The sequence below is a fragment of the Hemitrygon akajei genome, chromosome 18 (assembly GCF_048418815.1).
Source record: "Hemitrygon akajei chromosome 18, sHemAka1.3, whole genome shotgun sequence".
In the NCBI taxonomy this organism is placed as follows: domain Eukaryota; kingdom Metazoa; phylum Chordata; class Chondrichthyes; order Myliobatiformes; family Dasyatidae; genus Hemitrygon; species Hemitrygon akajei.
This window is the reverse complement of record NC_133141.1, coordinates 14,745,139-14,767,172: the sequence shown is the minus strand read 5'-3', so window position 1 is coordinate 14,767,172 and position 22,034 is coordinate 14,745,139. Positions and strand designations below refer to the sequence as shown.

Below are 22,034 nucleotides of genomic sequence, written 5' to 3'. Positions count from 1 at the left end.
ACCCACGAGCTTTCTTAGTCCACTACTTGCACTTTGGCCAGAACAGGCATCTCTGGGCAGACATAGATTAAACCCTGACACTGCCTGCATGGATTTATGACCACAATGAGCAGTAGATTTGTGCAAAGGGCTGTGACAATGTTATTTTCTCCCCTTATTTCCTTCCTCTAGAGGAAATATTGGAAAATAAAGATGGGGTACCCGTCATTCAAAGATATTGTTTCAACACCTCCCCAGTAGCAGGCTATAAAGACAAGGTAACAGTCACTCTGCTGTTTCCTTTAGCCCCCATCTGAAATATACAATCTGAGAGTGGAGAAAAGGAGAAGCAGAGAGGGAAAAAAGTACTTAATTTCAGAAAATACATCTCTAAGGTATATTTTTCACGTGAATCGTTAACTACACTAGCTAACTTTACAAATCATTACCATTTCAGCAAAGATGCAGCCAAGACTCCAGATGTCGACTGCAGTAGAGTAATATTTACATCCCAGGAGGATCTCAGGGGCACGATACCACAGCGTGACAACCTGCAAAGAAAAAACACAACACTTCAAGCTCATATTCACCTTGGTTTGAGCTGCCAGAATATTTATAGTCATACAGTTCCTGGCAACTGGAAAGAATAAATGTTTTTAGACTTTGTCTACATTTTCATGCTATCAGTTGCATAGTTATTTCTTTCCCAATATCATGTTTCTCATACTTTTCCAGGTTTTAACCCTTCAAACAAAAATAGAAAATGCTGGAAATACCAAGCCAGTTTAGGTAACAAAGGAGGTGGTTAATGAAAGCAGGACGGTGAAGGTTGTCTACATGAATTTTAGTAAGGCATCCAAGAAGGTCATGTATAGTAGGCTGATCCAAAGGTCAAGGCACATGGGATCTGTGGCCAGCTGGCTAGTTGGTTCCAAAATCGATTTGGTGATAGGTGGCAGGGGATAGTGGTGTCTTTCTGATTGCAAGTCTGTGACTAGTGGTATACCCCAGGGGTTAGTGCTAGGATTTCTGCTGCTGATGATATACATTAACAACCTGGATGTGAATGGAGGAGGAATGATTAGTAAGTTTGCAGATGACACTAACATTGATTGTTGGGAATACTGAGGAAGATTGTCCAAGGCAACAGCAGGATGTCACTGTACGTCAGCTGGAAAGTTGATCAGAGCATTGGCAAATGGAATTAATCCTGACATCTGCCAAGGGGATATAGGGTTCTAACACATACAGTAAATGATAGGATGCTAAGAAACTTTGAAGAATAAAAGAGACCTCAGGGTCCAAGCTCATAGTTCCCTGAAAATGGCTTAACAGGCAAATAGGGTTTTGAAGGCAGAATGTGGCTGGTCACAGGCTGCCAACCTGAGAACGAGCAGTTTATTCCCATTGCTACTTTCTGTCTGTGAACCACTTCTCAATCCATGTCAGTGTATTGTGCCCCATTTCCTGTGCTCTAATTTTAATGATTAACCTCCTATTTGAGACTTCCGCTAATCAATATACACCACATTCACTGGTTCCCCTTATCTATTCTGCTAGTCACAAATCAATAAGCTCTAATCGATTAGTCAAACATAATTTTCCTTCATAGGTTCATGCTAATTCTGTTCAATCCTATTATTTTATGTTGTTGTGTTATTACATTTCTCTTTGTAGGTTCCAGGATTTTCCATATCATTGATGTCAAGCTATTGGGCCATTAGTTTCCCATTTTCTCTCCCTCCTTCCTTAAATTGTGGGGTCACATTTGCTCCCCTCTTATTTACAGGAACAATTCCAGAATCTATTGAATTTTGGAAGATGTGAACAAGAGCACCTACCATCTCTACAGCCTCCAGTGTTAAAACTTTAGAATACAAATGATCAAGTCCATCAGATTTATCAGCTTGCAGCTATTTGTTGATGGACACTTTGTTTCTCACTCCCCCTTGACTCTTAAGCATAGCCTGTGCTGATGGGTAGTATCCCGGGACCTTACAGAATGAGGTGTTAATTATGTTGCAAGTCACACGATCACTCCCAGGAGCTGTACAGGGAGCCATGTAGGTAATCAGGGACAGGAGATGCTTTGGCTCAGAAGACTCCAATGCTTAGAGATGGCAGACTGTAGGTAACATACCTCATGGGTGTACGTGCGAACAGGTACGCCAAAAGCTCGTGCGAGTCCAAAGTCAGCTAGTTTAATTGCACCTTCGGCATTGATCAGCAGGTTCTGGGGCTTCAAGTCCCGATGAAGCACCCGGTGAGAATGACAGAACGCGAGGCCCTGCAGCAGCTGGAATAGGTAACTCTGAGCAAAACAAAACGCCCAGTCATTAGTCAGCTCAACATCTCACACCAACCACTACATTAAGGTGAATAAGAAACAAACCTGGACATGCAAAACCTCCACAACCAACTTCATCTGACACTCAGCAGTCCCATTTCAAATACTAACTCTGCTCACTGCGTGTAGTAAACAAAGCCAGGGAGCCTCGAGGCTGGAGTTTACCAGAGGGGTAAAAATTAAAACATGAACAGCGGGGGGAAAATAAAAGTGTAAACCTCAGTGGGGGATGGGGGTTGGAAAATAGTCATTCCCGTGAAAAAGAGAAAAAGCAGGAATGCTGAGACTCCTCCCCTCTCTGCATTCCCTGGTATATTGTCAACAGCTTGGAATATTGATGAAAGCAAGGCCCTCTTTCAAAAGGAAAGGATGAAGGCTTTGCTTTGGATACAAGTCATGAGAAATGTGGAATTAGTGAGACTATAGTAGATAGTTTTTAATGTTGCATTCAGTAATCACAGCATCGGACTTGGTCTGGGTACGGCCCATCTCCAGTCAAATAATTGTTACAGTTAAGAGCCATCCACATTTTGTTACTGGTTTATTATTGTCCCACATACCAAGATACAGTGAAAAGCTTGTCTTGCAAACTGCTCATACGCTATAACACTCATAAACTGCTATTCACTACAAAGTGCAGGTAAACAATAAAGTGCAAGAATATAACAAGGTAGATTGAGAGTCCAAGAATCAATCCTTGCACAAGAGGTCCATTCAAGAGGTAGTTATCCATGTAGCAGATGCTGTCCTTGATCCTGGTGCTACGTGCTTTCAGGCTTTTGTATCTTCTGCCCGATGGGAGAGGGGTGAAGAGAGAATGACCGGTGTGGGTGGGGTCTTTGATTACGCTGGCTGATTTACTGAGGCAACAAGTATAGACAAAGCATGTACACAGGTCATTCAGCCCACAGCAATGGTTAAACACCCATACAGCATTGCATTCTCGTATGGGTGGGTAAACGTGTGAAGAATGAAACAATTCGCACAGCAACAGGAAGAGGCTGATCAGTCTATTGAGTCTACTCTATTTTGCTACTCAATTAGACCACAGCTCCAGGGTTTGATTCTTACCTCTGGTGCTGTCAGTATGGAATAAGACCTTCTCCAACAAGACTTTGTGGATTTCCTCCCACATCCCAAAAATGAGGTAGGCCAATTGGACACTGTAAATTACTATTTAGTGCAAGTTAATGGCAGAAAGAATCAAAAGGGAGTTGAACGGCATGTATGAGATAGAACAAGTACTAGTGCTACAAGGAAATATGGAGGGGGTGGATAGGACTAATAGGGTTAATCCCACGGGGCCAGCATGTGTACAATGGATTGAATGGTCTTTCTCTGTGAAGTTACAAATACTTGACCACAGCTGATCTACATCAACCCTATTATCCGCTGTAACCTTTACTTAGGAAAAAAATTGATTAATTTTCACATTGGAACTTTAAATTCCTTCCCAGCATTACAGCCTTTCAGAGGATTCCAGCTTTGTGTTATTGTTTTTGTGAAGAGATGCTGCTTGATTTCATTTCTAAATGGGTTAGGTCTTAATTGTAAGATTACATTCCCTGAACTCCCCCATCAGAGAAAATAACACACACAGTTTCAAAGGGCAGGTTTTGAGTTACATGGGCGAGGATGCAAGTTCCAAATTGTGCGTAGGCTAAAAGATGACAAGTTAGAACAAAAGTGCCAGCAGTACAGAGACTAGGATAAAATAAATTTTTTAAAATCTCAAAAAGATAAAAGGACCATTATTAAACCAAAAACAAAAAATTCTAAAACCCCCTGTTCTATTACAAGTAGAATGAGCTATTTTTCACATGTGGTTGGAGGAACTGCCAAGTTAAATACTCTATCGTCAATGGAAGGTTTGTAAGTGAACTAAACAGTGCATACAGCCTGCGACTGAAGGTCAACTTCTGGAGCTACAGGATCACTTCTTGCCGAGCCCCAGTATCATAACGCAAGTCCTAAACGTCCAGAATAATCATATACAGCTTTAGCAGGATGACCAACCCATCTTCTGATTCATCTTTTTGATTCCAGTTAAGTTGCCCAGCAAAGGATTGTTTTTCCCACAATGGTCAATAATAACAAAAGGAACTGGAAAAGGAGTGGACTATTCAGCCCTTGAGCCTGATTCGCCATTCAATAATATTATGGCTCGTCTTATCTTGGCTTCTGTTTTTCTACCCCATAACCCTAATTTCTCAATAAACCCAAACACATCCATCTCAATCTTGAATAATAACTCAGCCCTCCACAGAAATTCACCATTACCACAGAGGAAAAAAATTGCTCCTCATATGTCTGAAATAGGCAACCCCTTGTTCTGAAACTATTCCCAGAGTGGAAACTATTCTCTCTGTATGCATCTTGTCAAGGACCCTTGAAATCTTAAAATGTCCCAATGAAGAAAGTCAACCCAACTGTCCAAAACAACGCTGGACCCCAATACACGCCTCGGCAAATGGCACAAGTTGTCAATCAAGATGCATTCTCAGCTGTACCGCAAACTGTTGGTACCTCAATATTGCGCTATCCAGGTTAACAAGTCATTTTGGAAAAAAAATCATCACAATCTGTAGTTAATCTTTTAGACAAAATGTTTGGGTGGATACAAGATATGGCACCATTCAAAATGAACCAGAACAGTTTTCTTATCATTTAGCTGTCAAACAAAACAGAGCAAATGGTGAAATATTTCATTGCTGTTTGTGCATTCTTGCTCTGCGCATATGGGCTGGCTTGCTTGCTTGCACGGCAAAAGTTTGTAAAAGGTTGTCTACGTTGAGAAGAAGCTTTATAATGCCCTGAGACTGTAAAATGCACACTGTAAATGCAAGGTCTTCCTCATTAACGCACCAATTCTTCAGCTGGTGCTCCCTTTGGGTGTTCTTCACCATTCACCATAGAATTAACCAAACTGAATGCCTGCCAAATATCATCTAAGAAATAGATGTTTCGCTTTTTTTAAAAAGGCATAAAATCTATTTTATGCAGTTCTCCAACTTGCTGTTTAAGTTTGATTAAATCTACATTTTTGAGTAGTTTAACTTGCATCAGAAATTTCCCCATAATGCTGGCTGACAAAATAATAAACTAAGCCACAATACAATGGAGCACATAGTGGGGAAGATATCAATTGCACTAAGCCCCTCAAGCATTCGATTTGCTCTTGCTCCATTTAATTTTAACTTCATTCCACAAAACCAATGTGCTTTTACCTTGATGAGTGGCAATGGGATCCCAGTGACCGAAGAGACGTCCATGAACTTCTTCAGATCCTGATGCAGGAACTCAAAGACCAAATAGAGTTTATTCTCCGTATGAATGACATCAAGTAACCTGAGGGAGCAGGGGTGGAGGAAGGGGAAAAGAGGAATACTAGTGATCCAGTCATTCCCAACTCTCTTCTCCAGAAAGAACTTTTGCTCACTCATTGTGTTGGGGTGGATTCAGTACTTGGACAATGCACATTTTATACTTGCAGATGGAAGCTATCCTCCTCAAGTATGATCTGGTTGCCAACCAATTTGACATGGGCTGCAACAGAGGTATTGAAAGTGGGTGGGGATTATTTGCAGCCATCAACAAAACCAATTGTGCATGCCAAGTCAGCCTGCATGACCTACCCTTGAACGTAGTATGGGGAAAGTTAGCCAGGGTCAACAATTCAGCCATTTTAGTGACAGAGCACTTGCACTACATTAATCAAAATTCTACCCTGTACAATGTGGCCACAGGTACCAACCCTTGAAAGAATGGCAAGATATTAAATTACTTTAGAAGGGCTATTTGACAAATCTTGAATTTGAGTTTTGCAAAAAACCACAAATCAGCCAAGGTGATTGTTTTGTCTGTTTTATGCCCCTTTGAAAAGCCTTGATCTGTGAAAATATGTGAAAGCCACTCCAAGTGGGAGCTATACAACAGCAAGCTGTTGCATGATGCCAGAGGAAGATGGGATACTTTCTTCCTTGTCATGCTCTCCTGACCTAGACCAAAATCAGAGTCAAAGCTTCCAAGGGAGTTGCAACAGCCTTTTATGAAATCAGCTCCACCACACAGTAATGAGAGCCGCAGCAAGAATCCAAGTACAGAGGAAGTCCAGACTAACCTTTGCTTTCCATAACAATTATGCTCAGTCACACGTAAAATGATCCCAAGATTTGGGTTGCTTTCTGTTTTAATTCGTCTGATTAGGGATAGTTGATAAAGTGTGTAAAAGGGTTAACACTTTGTTAAACAACAGCAGCCTGTTTTACTGAAAGAAACCGCTGATGATCAACAGATGTGCTAATTTTGTTATTGAATGCTGAGCAAAATTTCTCTTTAAAGGTAGCCAGTTAGGGTTTCAGAATGCTTATCTCCTTGTGCAGTCAAGCATAGAGATAGGACAGCTCCAGTCTGTTTTGTGTATATGAGGCCATTATACCTATTCTGTAATTTGTTTTTTTGGACTGTCATGTAATAGATAACTTTGACTCCAGCCTGGTACCAGAATATATCCATTCATAAGGGGAGTTAGTTGGTGGATCGGGCTTGAACAATCAGACTGTTCCTGTTTGAGCAACTATATGAGTAAGCCCCAGGTTCTTTGAATAAAGAGTTTGTACTTATACAGTCTCTGAGTGAGCTTATCCGGATTCGACTTCCACATAGTCCATATAGCTCTGTGAGGGGCAGGTTGTGCCTCATGAGCCTGATTGAATTATGTGTATGTGAAAAAACACATTGATGAAAGTAGAGCAGTGGATGTGGTGTATATGGTATTTGATAATGTACCCTCACTCAGAAAGTCAGGGGCATGGGATCTAGGGAAACTTGGCTGTGTGGATTCAGAATTGGCTTACCAACAGAAGGCAGAGGGTGGTTGTAGATGGAGTGTATTTTGCCTGGGGGTCAATGACCAGTGATATTCTCCAGGGATCTCTTCTGCGACCCCTGCTCTTTGTGATTTTTATAAATGACTTGGATGAGGAAGAGGAAGGGTGGGTTAGTAAGTTTACAGATGACACAAAGGTTCTTTCATGTTTGAATGAAGCTCAAGGAAAAGCATTTCAACTTTTAATTAAGAACTTTAGAATCTTCTGAACTTAGCATCATTTTACATCACTCAGACCATTACTACTGCTGCAGTTATGGACAGCTATTATTGCCAATGATTCTATTGTTGACCCTTACAGCCATCTTTTGATTCTTTACTTGTACAGCCCTTTCATCTTGCAACATCACCCCAAGTACCATCAAATCTCTCCTGCCTTACATACCATCATAGGATTTCCTACTTTGCTCTTCCGCCATGCTTTCCTTTCATTTTGTTCGCAAGATACAAGCGGGCATTTATCATCAGACCCCAATTGCCTCTGAACTAAGTGAATCACTGGGCCACTTCCAAAAGCAGTTAGGAGTTGATCATGTTGCTGTGGGTCTGGAGTTATATAGATCAGCTAGACTGGGCAAGTATACGAGTGACGAAGATGGGTTTGTACACAAAACTCTAATAAGTTCATGGTCCCATTACTGGACCAAGCTCTTTATTCCAGACTTATTTAATTGGGATTTTAATTCCCCAGCTTCTTTGGCATGATTTGAACTCATTATACCCAGATTTGAAATATTAGGTAACACTTTGCTACTTTCTGTATCTGTTGTTACTTAAAACCTCTCTCTGACCTTTCCAAGCTCTGAAGAAATGTCACTGGCCCAAATCAAGATGTTTCCCTCTCCACAGATGCTACCTGACCTGTTGAGCATTTCCAAGTGTCTTTATTTGATTTATCATCCCCTTTCAGAACAAAACAGAAACTGGCTTTTTATAAAAAGAAACCTCCTGCCAGCATGCATTACTGGGGAGAGTTTAAACTAGAATTGTTGGGGGGTGGGAACTGAGCTGAAGAGACTGGGGAAGAGGAGGTTGGCTCACAAATAGAGAAAGCTTGTAGACAGTGCGAGAGGGAGGATAGGCAGGTAATAGAGAAGGGACGCGCTCAGACCAAAGGCTTGAGATGTGTCTATTTTAATGCAAGGAGTGTTGGGAACAAAAGGGATGAGCTTAGAGTGTGGATCAGTACTTGGAGATATGATGTGATGGCCATTAGAGACTTGGATGGCTCAGGGGCAGGAATGGTTACTTCAAGTGCCAGGTTTTAGATGTTTCAGAAAAGAAAGGGAGGGAGGCAAAAGAGGTGGGGGCGTGGCACTGTTGATCAGAGATCGTGTCACGGCTGCAGAAAAGGTGGACGTCATGGAGGGATTGTCTACGGAGTCTCTGTGGGTGGAGGTTAGGAACAGGAAGGGGTCAATAACTTTACTGGGTGATTTTTATAGGCCACCCAATAGTAACAGGGATATCGAGGAGCAGATAGGGAAACAGATCCTGGAGAGGTGTAATAATAGAGTTGTCGTGATGGGAGATTTTAATTTCCCAAATATCGATTGGCATCTCCCTACAGCAAAGAGTTTAGATAAGGTGGAGTTTGTTAGGTGTGTTCAGGAAGGTTTCTCGACACAGTATGTAGATAAGCCTACAAGAGGAGAGGCTGTACTTGATTTGGTATTGGGAAATGAACCTGGTCAGGTGTCAGATCTCTCAGTGGGAGAGCATTTTGGAGACAGTGATCATAATTCTATCTCCTTTACAATAGCATTGGAGAGAGATAGGAACAGACAAGTTAGAAAAGCGTTTAATTGGAGTAAGGGGAATTATGAGGCTATCAGGCAGGAAATTGGAAACGGATGTTCTCAGGGAAAAGTACGGAAGAAATGTGGCAAATATTCAGGGGATATTTGTGTAGAGCTCTGTATAGGTATGTTCCAATGAGACAGGGAAGTTATGGTAGGGTACAGGAACCGTGGTGTACAAGGGCTGTAATAAATCTAGTCAAGAAGAAAAGAAAAGCTTACAGAAGGTTCAGAGAGCTAGGTAATGTTAGAGATCTAGAAGATTATAAGGCTATTAGGAAGGAGCTTAAGAAGGAAATTAGGTGAGCCAGAAGGGGCCATGAGAAGGCCTTGGTGGGCAGAATTAAGGAAAACCCCAAGGCATTCTACAAGTATGTGAAGAGCAAGAGGATAAGATGTGAAAGAATAGGAACCATCAAATGTGACAGTGGGAAAGTGTGTATGGAACTGGAGGAGACAGCAGAGGTAATGAATACCTTACTTCAGTATTCACTATGGAAAAGGATCTTAGTGATTGTAGTGATGACTTGCAGCAGACTGAAAAGCTTGAGCATGTAGATATTAATAAAGAGGATATGCTGGAGCTTTTGGAAAGCATCAAGTTGGATAAGTCGCCGGGACTGGACGAAATGTACCCCAGGCTACTGTGGGAGGCGAGGGAGGAGATTGCTGAGCCTCTGGCGATGATCTTTGCATCAATGGGAACAGAGAGGTTCCAGAGGATTGGAGGGTTGCGGATGTTGTTCCTTTATTCAAGAAAGGGAGTAGAGATAGACCAGGAAATTATAGACCAGTGAGTCTTACTTCAGTGGTTGGTAAGTTGATGGAGAAGATCCTGAGAGGCAGGATTTATGAACATTTGGAGAGGTATAATATGATTAGGAGTAGTCAGCATGGCTTTGTCAAGGGCAGGTCGTGCCTTACGAGCTTGATTGAATTTTTTGAGGATGTGACTAAACACGTTGATGACAGAAGAGCAGTAGATGTAGTGTATATGGATTTCAGCAAGGCATTTGATAAGGTAGCTCATGCAGGGCTTATTGAGAAAGTAAGGAGGCATGGGATCCAAGGGGACCTTGCTTTGTGGATCCAGAACTGGCTTGCCCACAGAAGGCAAAGAGTGGTTGTAGACGGGTCATATTCTGCATGGAGGTCGGTCACCATTGGTGTGCCTCAGGGATCTGTTCTGGGACCTTTACTCTTGGTGACTTTTATAAATGACCTGGATGAGGAAGTGGAGGGATGGGTCAGTAAGTTTGCCGATGACACAAAGTTTGGGGGTGTTGTGGATAGTGTGGAGGGCTGTCAGAGATTTCAATGGGACATATTGATAGGATGCAAACCTGGGCTGAGAAGTGGCAGATGGAGTTCAACCCAGATAAGTGTGAGGTGGTTCATTTTGGTAGGTCAAATATGATGACAGAATATAGTATTAATGGTAAGACTCTTGGCAGTGTGGAGGATCAGAGGGATCTTGGGGTCCGAGTCCATAGGATGCTCAAAACTGCTACACAGGTTGACTCTGTGGTTAAGAAGGCATATGGCTTTCATCAATCGTGGGATTGAGTTTAGGAGCCGAGAGGTAATGTTGCAGCTATATAGGACCCTGGTCAGACCTCACTTGGAGTACTGTGCTCAGTTCTGGTCGCCTCACTACAGGAAGGATGTGGAAACCATAGAAAGGGTGCAGAGAAGATTTACAAGGATGTTGCCTGGATTGGGGCGCATGCCTTATGAGAATAGGCTGAGCTTTTTCTCCTTGAAGTGACGGAGGATGAGAGGTGACCTGATAGAGGTGTACAAGATGATGAGAGGCATTGATTGTGTGGATAGTCAGAGGCTTTTTCCCAGGGCTGAAATGGTTGCCACAAGAGGACACGGGTTTAAGGTGCTGGGGAGTAGATACAGAGGAGATGTCAGGGTTTTTTTTTTTACTCAGAGTGGTGAGTGCGTGGAATGGGCTGCCGGCAACGGTGGTGGAGGCGGATACAATAGGGTCTTTTAAGAGGCTTTTGGATAGGTACATGGAGCTTAGAAAAATAGAGGGCTATGGGTAAGCCTAGTAATTTCTAAGGTAAAGACATGTTCGGCACAACTTTGTGGGCCGAAGGGCCTTAATTGTGCTGTAGGTTTTCTATGTTTCTATGAAATTGTAACCCAATATGCGTCACAATCAAGAAAAAAAAAGTCTTTTAGATTTCTTCCCCTAACAATGAACATTCACCACCTGCGAGCAAGAGGAGAAAACAGTGCAGCTGGTGATAAACTTCTAACACTAACTTTACAAAGGAATCAAATGATAGCCCAAGCTTTCTCTTCCTTGCTGTTGCAACAACTGATTAAAAAGGCAAGTTGGGCCATATGAAAATACAAACAATGCAAGTCTCACCTCCAAACACGATCCTTGAAAGTGCCTGCAATGTTACAGGAATGTACGAGTGTTTACACATACTCTTCCAGCTCAAACAAGCTGGCATTTCAGATCTGATAACATCACAGATATGTTCAGCTGTTACACTGAGCAGTTGTACAGGATCAAGCAATGACAGGAATTCAGTTTCACTTAAGTAGCTGGCTTGGAGATATCCAAGCCAAGGAGACTCAACACCCACACATGGGCAGCTTTGCTGCTTGTCTAAAAGCTGTGGATCTTAATTGCACTTTGGGGATCTTATTAAACAGAAGTCATAGACCATAGCCACGTTGCACCAACCCGCCAATTGAAATGCACCCCCACACCACAGAAACACATTCTTGCTTTAGTTCAGATTAACCATACAGAATGTAACCAAACAAGCCGCAATTTGAATTTTCTCAAAATTAAATTTAATAATGGTTTCTGTTTGGCACAGTGCGGCAGAGGATAAAAAAGGTCTGATTAAAAAGTCCAGTGTATATGGCAATCTTTCAAATCTGTGTGCAGTTTTGGTCTCCAAATTTGAGGAAGGACATTCTTGCTATTGAAGGAGTGCAGCGTAAGTTCACAAGGTTAATTCCCGGAATGGCGGGACTGTCATACGTTGAAAGATTGGAGTGACTGGGCTTGTATACACTGGAATTTAGAAGGATGAGAGGGGATCTGATTGAAACATATAAGATTATTAAGGGATTGAACACGCTGGAGGCAGGAAGCATGTTCCCGCTGATGGGTGAGTCCAGAACTACAGGCCACAGTTTAAGAATAAGGGGTAGGCCATTTAGAACAGAGATGCGGAAAAACTTTTTCACCCAGAGAGTGGTGGATATGTGGAATGCTCTGCCCCAGAAGGCAGTGGAGGCCAAGTCTCTGGATGCATTCAAGAGTGTTAGATAGAGCTCTTATAGATAGCGGGGTCAAGGGATATGGGGAGAGGGCAGGAACGGGGTACTGATTGTGTATGATCAGCCATGATCACAGTGAATGGCGGTGCTGGCTAGAAGGGCCGAATGGCCTACTCCTGCACCTATTGTCTATTATCATTAGATTATTTAACATCACTGCATAACCAGTGAAGACTTGAATCAATTTTCTTGGAAATCCTTCCACGTCTCTGATCTGTGATCTCCCCTTTCCTCATAGCTCTGCAAGATCTGCCCTTATCTCTAATTTTAATTGCTGTGTCTTAGGAGGCAATCAGTCCTCCCAATTTCTCTCTATACATCCCCACTTATTTCCCCTCAAAGGTCTCTTCCAAACTTCCTTCTTTGACCAACCATTTGGCCACCTACCACAATATCTCTTATTAATGTGTGCGGCTTTACTGTTATTGCCTTTCTTTTCCCAGTTGTTGTTCATGCTGTTTGTGCGGAACATCATGGGCACGTTATGATGGCAGCAGAATGTGTGGTGACACTTACAGGCTACCCCAGCAGATATTTGGGTGTATTGGTTGAACATTCACTGAGATCTTTAACCTCTCATTTTGGCAGACTGAGGTACGCACCTGCTTCACACAGGTTTCAATTATACCGGTGCCTGTCTCAGTAACTATGGTTCAGCAGCACTCACATTCACAGTGATGAAGTATTTCAAAAGGTTGTTGATGAAACTTATCAACTCCTGCCTGAGAAGCAACTTGGATTTGCTCCAGTTTGCCTACCGGAGCAACAGGTCAACAGCCGATGCCATTTCACTCAACCCTGGAACATCTGGACTGCAAAGATACATACATCAGGATGCTCTTCATCAACTGCAGCGATTCTGTCCTATTATCTCCTCAAAACTAATCAATAAGTTTCGAGAACTTGGTCTCAATACCTCCTTGTGCAACTGGATCCTCAATTTCCTCAGTTGCAGACCCCAGTCAGCTTGGATTTACATCTCCTCCATAATCTCCATCAGCACAGGTGTATCACAAGGCCGTGTGCTTCGCACATTGCTCTACTTGCTTTATACTTATGACCGTGTGGCCAAGTACAGCTCCGGTGCCATGTTTAAGTTTGCTGGTGACACCGTCATTGACCGAATCAAAAGGTGATGAATCAGTGTACAGGAGGGAGATGGAAAATCTGGCTGAGTGGTGTCACAACAACAACCTCTCATCCAATGTCAGCAAGACCACAGAGATGACTGTTGATTTCAAGAGGAGGAAACCAGAGATCCATGAGCCGGTCCTCATTAGAGGATCAGAGTTAGAGAGGGTCAGCAAGTTTAAGTTCCTCCGTGTTATTTCGGAGGACCTGTTCTGGGCCTAGCAAGTGCAATCACGAAGAAAGCATGGCACCACCTCTATTTCCTTAGGAGTTAGTGAAGATTCAGCATGACATCTAAAACTTTGACAAACCTCTATAGATGTGTGATGGAGAGTATATTGACTGGCTGCATCACGGCCCGTTATGGAAACACCAATGCCATTGAACAGAAAATCCTACAAAAAATAGTGGATACAGCCCAATCTATCACAGGTAAAGTCCTCCCCACCATTGAGCACATCTACACAGAGAGTTGTTGCAGGAAAGCAGCATCCATCATCAGGGACCCCCACCACCCAGGCCATGCTCTCTTCTCACTGCTGCCATTACGAAGGTGGCACAGGAGCCTCAGGACTCACACCACCAGGGTCAGGAACAGTTATTACCCCTCAACCATCAGGCTCTTAAACCAGAGGGGATAACTTCAATGATGGGGCGAGTGAACTGTCCCCACAACCTATGGACACACTTTCAAGGACTCTTCATCTCATGTTCTTGATAATTATTGCTTATTTATTTATTTTTGTACTTGCACAGTTTGTTGTCTTTTACACATTGGTTGTTTGCCCATCCTGTTAGGTGTAGTCTTCCATTGATTCTATTAAGTTTCTTGGACTTAGTGTATGCCCGCAAGAAATGAATCTCAGGGTTGTATATGGTGACATGCTGTATATGTACTTTGATAATTAATGTACTGTGAAATAATGAAACCAATGATGTATTTCACTGTATGTTTCGATGTACATGTGATAAATAAATCACATTTATGTCTCCATATACAACCTTGAGATTCATTTTCTTGTGGGCACACTCAATAAATCCATAATAAAATAGTAACCGTAATGGAATCAACGAAAGACCGCACCAACTTGCACGTTCAACCAGACAACAAACTGTGCAAATACAAAAAATAAATAAACAAGCAAAGAAGCATAACTATCTAGAATACCCGATGAAGAGTCCTTGAGGGTAAGCTCATAGGTTGTGAGAACAGTTCAGTGATGAGGCGAGTGAAGCGAAGTTATCCTCTTTGGTTTAAGAGCCTGATGGTTGAGGGGCAAGAACTATTCCTGAACCTGGTAGTGTGAGGCCTGAGGCTTTTGTACCACCTTCTTGATAGCAGCAGTGAGAAGAGAGCATGTCCTGAGTGGTGGGCATCCCTGATGATGGATGCTGATTTCCCATGACAATACTCCATGTAGATGTGCTCAATGGTGGGAGGGCTTTACCCATGATGGACTGGGCTGTATCCACTACGTTTTACTGGGTTTTCCATTCAAGGGCATTGTTCTTTCCATACCAGTCAATACACTCTCCACCCTGCACATCTGTCAAAAGTTTTAGGTGACATACTGAATCTTCACAAACTCCTCAGGCACCACTGTGCTTTCTTTGTAATGACACTTATGTGCTGGGCCCAGGACAGCTCCTCCGAAATAGTATCACCTAGGAAGTTGCTGAGCCTTTCCACCTCTGATCCTCCGATGAGGACTGGCTCATAGACCTCTGGTATCCTTCTCCTGTCAACGATAATCAGCTCTTTGGTTTTGCTGACATTGAGTGAGAGGTTGTTGTTGTGACAGCACTCAGCCAGATTTTCAATCTTCCTCATATATACTGATTCATCACCACCTTTGATTTGGCCAGTCACAGTGGCGTCATCAGCAAACTCAAATACGACATTGGAGCTGTACTTAGCCTCACAGTCATAAGTGTAAAGTGAGTAGAGCAGGGGGCTAAGCACACAGCCCTGCGGTACATCTGCACTGATGGAGATTGTGGAGGAGATGTTATTGCCAATCTAAACTGACTGAAGCCTGCAAGTGAGGAAATTGAGGATCCAATTGCACAAGGAGATTGAGGCCAAGGTCTTGAAGACTTATTGATTAGTTTTGAGTGTTGAATGCTGAGCTGTAGTCAATAAAGAGCATCCAGATGTTTGTATCTTTGCTGTCCAGATGTTCCAGGGCTGAGTGAAGAGCCCATGAGATGGCATCTGCACTGGACCTGTTGCTCTGGTAGGCAAATTGGAGCGGTTCCAAGTCACTTCTCAGGCAGCAGTTGATACAAGCAATATATATAATACAACATAATAATGCAATACAAATACAAGCTGCTATTGCTTTTAAAGAGTGATAAAAGGATTGTCAAGCCCAGCCAGTGACCCTGGAGCTATGCAATTCCAATGCTGCGATAAATAACCCGAAATTCCTCCCGTCTCCAACCCCAATGGAGTTGCAAATGCTTCAGATCTCTGGTTACAAAGCTTATATAACACCTACTGCAGTGCAAGGAATAGATGCCAAGAATGGGTGGTGCCGCTCCATATTTTTGTGCATTGTGCAAATAAATTTCAAAGATGATTTAAAAATCAAAGACTCATTGCGAATTGCAAGAAATCTAATTTCCTCTCTGGGTCCTCAATGCATTAGACCCAAATGTGTGGAGCAGGCTACTATGTACAGAGACATCAAATAGCATCTCACTCCAACTCACTGATCAGACAATATTCACGAGTGTAGTTTTACTGGGCAATACAATCATCATTAAACAAATGAGATCTCAGTTTGGGCAAAAGTACGCCTCGCTGCTGGGAATGTGTTCCATTTGTGCAAATGCTCATCTTGCAGCTGCCAGTGCAATCTACATTTATGAAATACACCCCTCGCTGCTGTCAGTCTGAACAGAGTTTGCGCAAATATCCAACCCAGTGATTCCTGCTTGCATAAACACACCCCTCACAGCTGCAAGTGCGATTGCAGTTTGCGTAAATATACACCCCACTACTGCCAGTTTGAACAGTTTGGGCAAATACACCCCTCACTGCTACCAGTGCAACCGCCTTTTCCACACATACAGTACTGCACAAAAGTTTTAGGCACATGTAAAAAATGTATGTAAAGTGAAGATGCTTTCAAAAATAATGAGATGAAATATTTCTAAATATCAAAAAAATACTATAAAGAGGAGTAAACAGTAAAAACATTGATATTTGGTGTGACCACCCTTTGTCTTTAAAACTGCATCAATTCTCTTGGGTACATTGTTGTGCAGTTTTAAGAAAATCAGCTGGTGGGTTGTTCCAATCTGGGAGAACCTGCCACAGTTCTTCTGCAGACTTTGGTTGTCTCGGTTGCTTCTGCCTCTCCAGGTAATCCCAGACAGCCTCGATGATGTTGAGATCAGGGCTCTGTGGAGGCCACACCACCTGTTGCTGAACTCCTTGTTCTTTTTGCTTAAGATAGTTCTTTATGATCTTGGTCATGTGTTTGGGGCCATCCTGATGGACAAGAATCTGCTTGTACTTCTCAGCATTAAGGAGTCTATTATTTCTGACCAGACCACCAACTCCATTTGCAGAAATGCAGCCCATAACCTGCAGGGAACCTCCAGCGTGCTTCACTATTGGCTGCAGACACTCATCCATGTCGCAGTCTCCAGCTCTTCTAAGGACAAACTGCCTCCTGTTTGAGCCAAAAAATTGACTCGTCGGTCCAGATCACTTGCAGCCATTGCTCAGCACCTCAGTCCTTGTGTTTTTCTGCATAGGCGAGTCTCTCGGCTTTGCTTCCACTTCAGAGGAATGCTTTTTCACAGCAACTCTTCCACGAAAACCACTTCTGACAAGACCTGCCCGGACTGTAGAGGGGTGTACTGTATTTGGGTCCCAGTGGTTTCTGAGTACAGAGCCGACAGCAGTGCTGGACGACTTCTGATTTAGGAGGGACGTCAGTCTGACGTATCTCGTCTGCTGCGCTCGGTTTCCATGGCCGACCACTGCGTTTCTGGTCCTCAACCTTGCTCGTTTACTTGCGCTTCTTCAGAAGAGTTTGGACAGCACATCTTGAAACTCCTGTCTGCTGTGAAATTTTTGTTTGAGAGAGGCCTTGCTGATGCAGGATGACCACCTGGTGACTTGTTGCTATGCTCACTCTTGCCGTGGTGGAAGAATTGATGATTTGAAGGTTAAACTGTCACATCCTCACCTATTCGTATGGCTGCTCTTCGCCCAGTGTGATCCCTTCTAAACCTGTTTCAGTGAATCAGTTTACTTTATTCAACTCATTATGTCATTGATCATTAGCATCCTGTTTATCTTTATTTAATCATGCACTGGACCACACACATACAAAGTAATCAAGTTTTCATTTGAAAAGTGGTTTATTACTTAATATATTACTTGCTTTAACAAAATACAAAAAAATTCTCTAACATTTAATTTTTTGGAAAATGAAAGTTTGGAAATCTAAAATTTGCTCTTTTCTACTGATACATTAATGCAGAAGACAAAAAAAATGAACATCTAAAACAAAATTTATATTTTAAAAAATCCATGGTGCCTAAAACTTTTGCACAATACTGAAGACACACATCATTACTGAGAGGCAATCTCAGTTTGCGCAAACATGCCTTATTGCTGCCAGAACCATGGTTGCTATTATTTGTCCAACTAGCAAGCAATGCCTTAAAATAAGTTATTGAACAAGAACCATCATAAATGTATAGTCACAAGGCGTTACATAAATATAAAGGCTTTCTTTTTATGAACTGCTTCCTTTAAAATCAAGAAGCACCATAGAATATCCTTACTTGACTATGTTGGGATGGTTCAGTTCCTTGAGAAGGGAGATTTCTCGTATTGCTGTACTTGGCACACCTTCAGTTTCCCTGAAAGACATCATGCAGTAGTGATAATTAATCATACAATGAGTCTGGGATGAGACAGAGAAAATGGGCATAGATTTTCTTCACACTTCAGACAAAGTAATGTCTTTACCTGTTAATAAGATACATTTTAATTTTTTTTCAAATATGGATATCATTGGCAAGCCCAGCAATCTTTAAGTAACATCAAGAACCTGCTTGAACCATCACGTGGTCTTAAAGTGGTTTCCTTGACCATTTCTCGGAGCGGTTAGGGATTTGGGTCAGGAGTCATGAATAAACCAGACGTGGTAAAAACAGCAGATTTATATCCCTAAACCACACTAGTGGGAGTTTAAAACAAACCAAGAGTTTTATGGTCACAATTACAAATGTCAACTTAACACTCCAGGATTATTTAACTAAATTCAGACTCTCAGTTATCAAATAATTTATATTAAGTCTCTATATTACCACTCTAGTAACATGACAACGATGCTATTGTTACGCATCAGTGCCCTCGAACTATGGAGATAGAGGATCCATTGAATGTCACCTTCCAAAATTTCAAAGATCCTAGCTTGGTTATGCACCTTCCACGGTTTAAGAAAGGAGGAAGAGTGAAGACAGAATTATAAATTAGTTATCCTGATGCCAAAAGGAAGAAAAATACTAGAATCTATTATTAAAGTGGTAACAGGGCACTTGGAAAATAATAAATAAAATGGAGAGAACAATGGATTTATGAAAGCAAAATCAGATTTGACATATTTTTGAATTTATTCTAAGTTGTAACTAGCAGGACATAACTGGACTTTCAGAAGGCCTTCACTGAGGTGTGATCACATAGTGTTGGGAGTAATAAAACAGATTAAGGACTGGTTAACAGGTAGAAGATATTTAGTAGGAATAAATGAGTCATTTTTGGGGTGGAAGGCTGTGATTAGTGCTGTTCTGCAGTGTTCAAGATTAGTCCCCCAATTGCTCGCAATCTTTTTCAATGAGTTCTAGATTTGATCAAGTTTTCTGATGATACAGAGGGTGCAGAGTGGCTTCAGAAAATACAGGTAGGCTAAAGGACTGGGCAAGGACAGAGCAGATGGAATACAGTGTGCAAAAATATGAAGTCATTTACATTAGCAGATTTTAAAAAAAGGCAAAGTTAAATTGTGAGAAATCGAAAGGCGATGGTGTTCTCAGGGAACAGGGTACCCTTTGCACATGAATCACTGAAAGTCACGCTGAGGTGTAAGATTAGCCACATTACTGAATGGTGGGGAAAGCACGAAGGGCTGGATGGTTTACTCTTGCTTCTGTTTCGTAAGTATATAAATCCTTGAAATAATAATCTAAATCCTTGAAATAATAATCTGTATTTATGTGTTACAGTGGTAAAACATGCCAAGGAACTTGTGAAGCATCATCAAAAAGTGTTACCAAGCTGCACAAGATGACATTAAGACCGGTGGTAAGAAAACCCTGGATTTAAGGAGCACTGAATGAAAGGATTGGAGAAGTTTCAGGAGGAAATTCTAAAACTAATTAATATATTTTTGATGTCATTAGCTGGTGGGTAGAATGGGGAGGTGAGAAGTTGTAAGGAAGACTGAGATTTGGTTTAATGTCTCATAAGGAAATACTGCGCTGAATCAAAACCAGTATTATGATCAAGTAATGGATGCTGAAATCCTGAAGCTACTTAAGAAATAACTACCACTGAGAACCCAATAAAGTTTGGTTTCTCTGAAGGATTGTGGAGGTGGCTATATCACCAGCATTCTGACCAACAAGAAGTCAACAAATGACACATGTCGAATGAGAGACAAGGCCCTAGGAGCAAGCAGTATCCCTACTTAGTTTGGAGGAGAGCAACTTCAGTCACAAATCCAAAACCTTGCCACTTATCGATATGTTGTGCAAGGGGAAACTCAAGTGACTCAAAGCTTGTGATCACCTTCAAGAAAGAACAAATCTAATTGCAGTAATCGCACAAGAACGGCTGGGTTGTCTGCAAGCAGTGGTCAGTTTCAAAAGAAGGGGCCAGTTGTTCAGAACAGAGACAGGAAAAAAATTTCTTCACCCTAAGGTAATCGGACAATGGAATTTTTACCACCCTTTCTTTTCATTTATTCCAAATTCTGGTGAGGTTTTCATCCTCCACAATGTACACTGTACATCAACTGCAAGGGAAAAGAGAAGAATATCAACCATAACATGACCTTTTTCAACAGCACCTAAGCCTTCAAATTAAATCGAGAGGGCCTGTGGGGCAACCTTTTTCCAAATTTAACTGCTCTACATCATTGCGAAGTTGTTCACCAAATCATGTGAGATAACTGATCTTACATTTAAACATCCACAAAGCAAAAGGAACTCTACTAACTTGCCCCTGCTGCACAACACCGCTACTTCACAATAGAAATTTAGGATCAAACATTATAGAACATAATCTATTTCCCATTTCTCAGGATTCACCCAAGATTGAGAAAGACAGCAGATTAATGATGAATGCTCACCACTGCCTTCAGCGTGTCAGCTTTGTCTTTAGCCAAGTGAGGAAAACTGTTTAAACATCAAGCCTTTAAACTCACAAGATTTGTGGCCTGCCAGGCAGCAGTGACCCCCAGCCCACAGTGGGAACTGGAGAGTCGCCTCTGCAAAATCCTCCACACCTCCGTTCCAGTGGGCAGTCAACATTGTTTGCATGTTCGTCACCAGACTTGCAAAACAGTCCCTCGTCTTCAAGCTGTCATGGGAGGTTATCAAGCAGTCAAGTGAAAAGATTCAAAAATGTGTACAAAGCCCCCTCAAAAAAATACACCACCCTTCTGGCTTCCGTGAACCCTGGACAATGTCAATGTGGAAACAGACTATTCACCCTCACCACCAGGAGCGAACCTGTAGGTACACATCCACATTAATCCCATCTTCCACCACTTGGCCCATAGCCTTCTGTACCTAGTTGATCCAAGCACTCCTTCAGACCCCTTAAAATGGCGTCAGCTACTTTGCTTCCCCTGTTCTCTCAGGCAGTGTATTCAGTTCCTACCACACTATGGGTCAAAGGCCCCCCACCCCTCAGATTCCAGTGAAGGAATAGTGCATTGGGCACACACAGATACCCTGTGTAAACAGTGGAATATGTGCACTACCTGCTGATCAGGTACTATCTGTTTAATGTACAGTTTAATGTGGGGTCCCATTTTAGCCTCATCAGTTATCCCTGAACTCTCAGAAATCATCATCAACCCCAAGAGACACTCAAACGGGAAGATTCAACTAGGAGCTGAGCAAATCCACAAATATCACTCTCTGTCAAAGGCAATTACTGAACAGAAACCTCAGAACCTTTATCTCTAGGTTCCTCACAACAATCTTGGTGCCCCTTAGAATCACCCTGAGACCAGATTAACACAGGACAGAAATTAAAAACCAGCACGTGGCCAACCCAGGTGGCGTGTCCTGTCACATAAACCAACAAAACTAACTTAAAGTACAAATCCAGCTACAGATGAAAATACATGGCCTTAATGTCATGACGTCAAGCGGAAATTGCACGAGCCCGGTTGTTAGTTCTTTTTTTAAAAAGTCATCCTTTTCTGTATTTCCCAGGTCTTTTTATTTATGTTACTTGACGCTGGCGTTTTCTCGTCTAAAAAATGTAAGCAAATAAACTTGCAAAATCCAGTCCTTGAATAACTTATAA

General features: G+C 42.1%; 1 protein-coding gene across 2 annotated transcripts in view; it reads right to left on the bottom strand.

Moving 5' to 3' along the window:
* Window positions 1–22,034, bottom strand: part of cdk2 (cyclin dependent kinase 2) — a 99,159-nt gene that overhangs the window by 8,570 nt on the left and 68,555 nt on the right. For both annotated transcript variants that reach the window (XM_073070917.1, XM_073070916.1), the window contains 4 exons: window positions 18,275–18,352; window positions 5,554–5,674; window positions 2,120–2,290; window positions 429–530 (listed from right to left, as the gene is read on the bottom strand). In XM_073070917.1, the coding sequence (XP_072927018.1) occupies window positions 429–530; window positions 2,120–2,290; window positions 5,554–5,674; window positions 18,275–18,352 (472 nt within the window). The remainder of the gene's footprint in view (window positions 1–428; window positions 531–2,119; window positions 2,291–5,553; window positions 5,675–18,274; window positions 18,353–22,034) is intronic.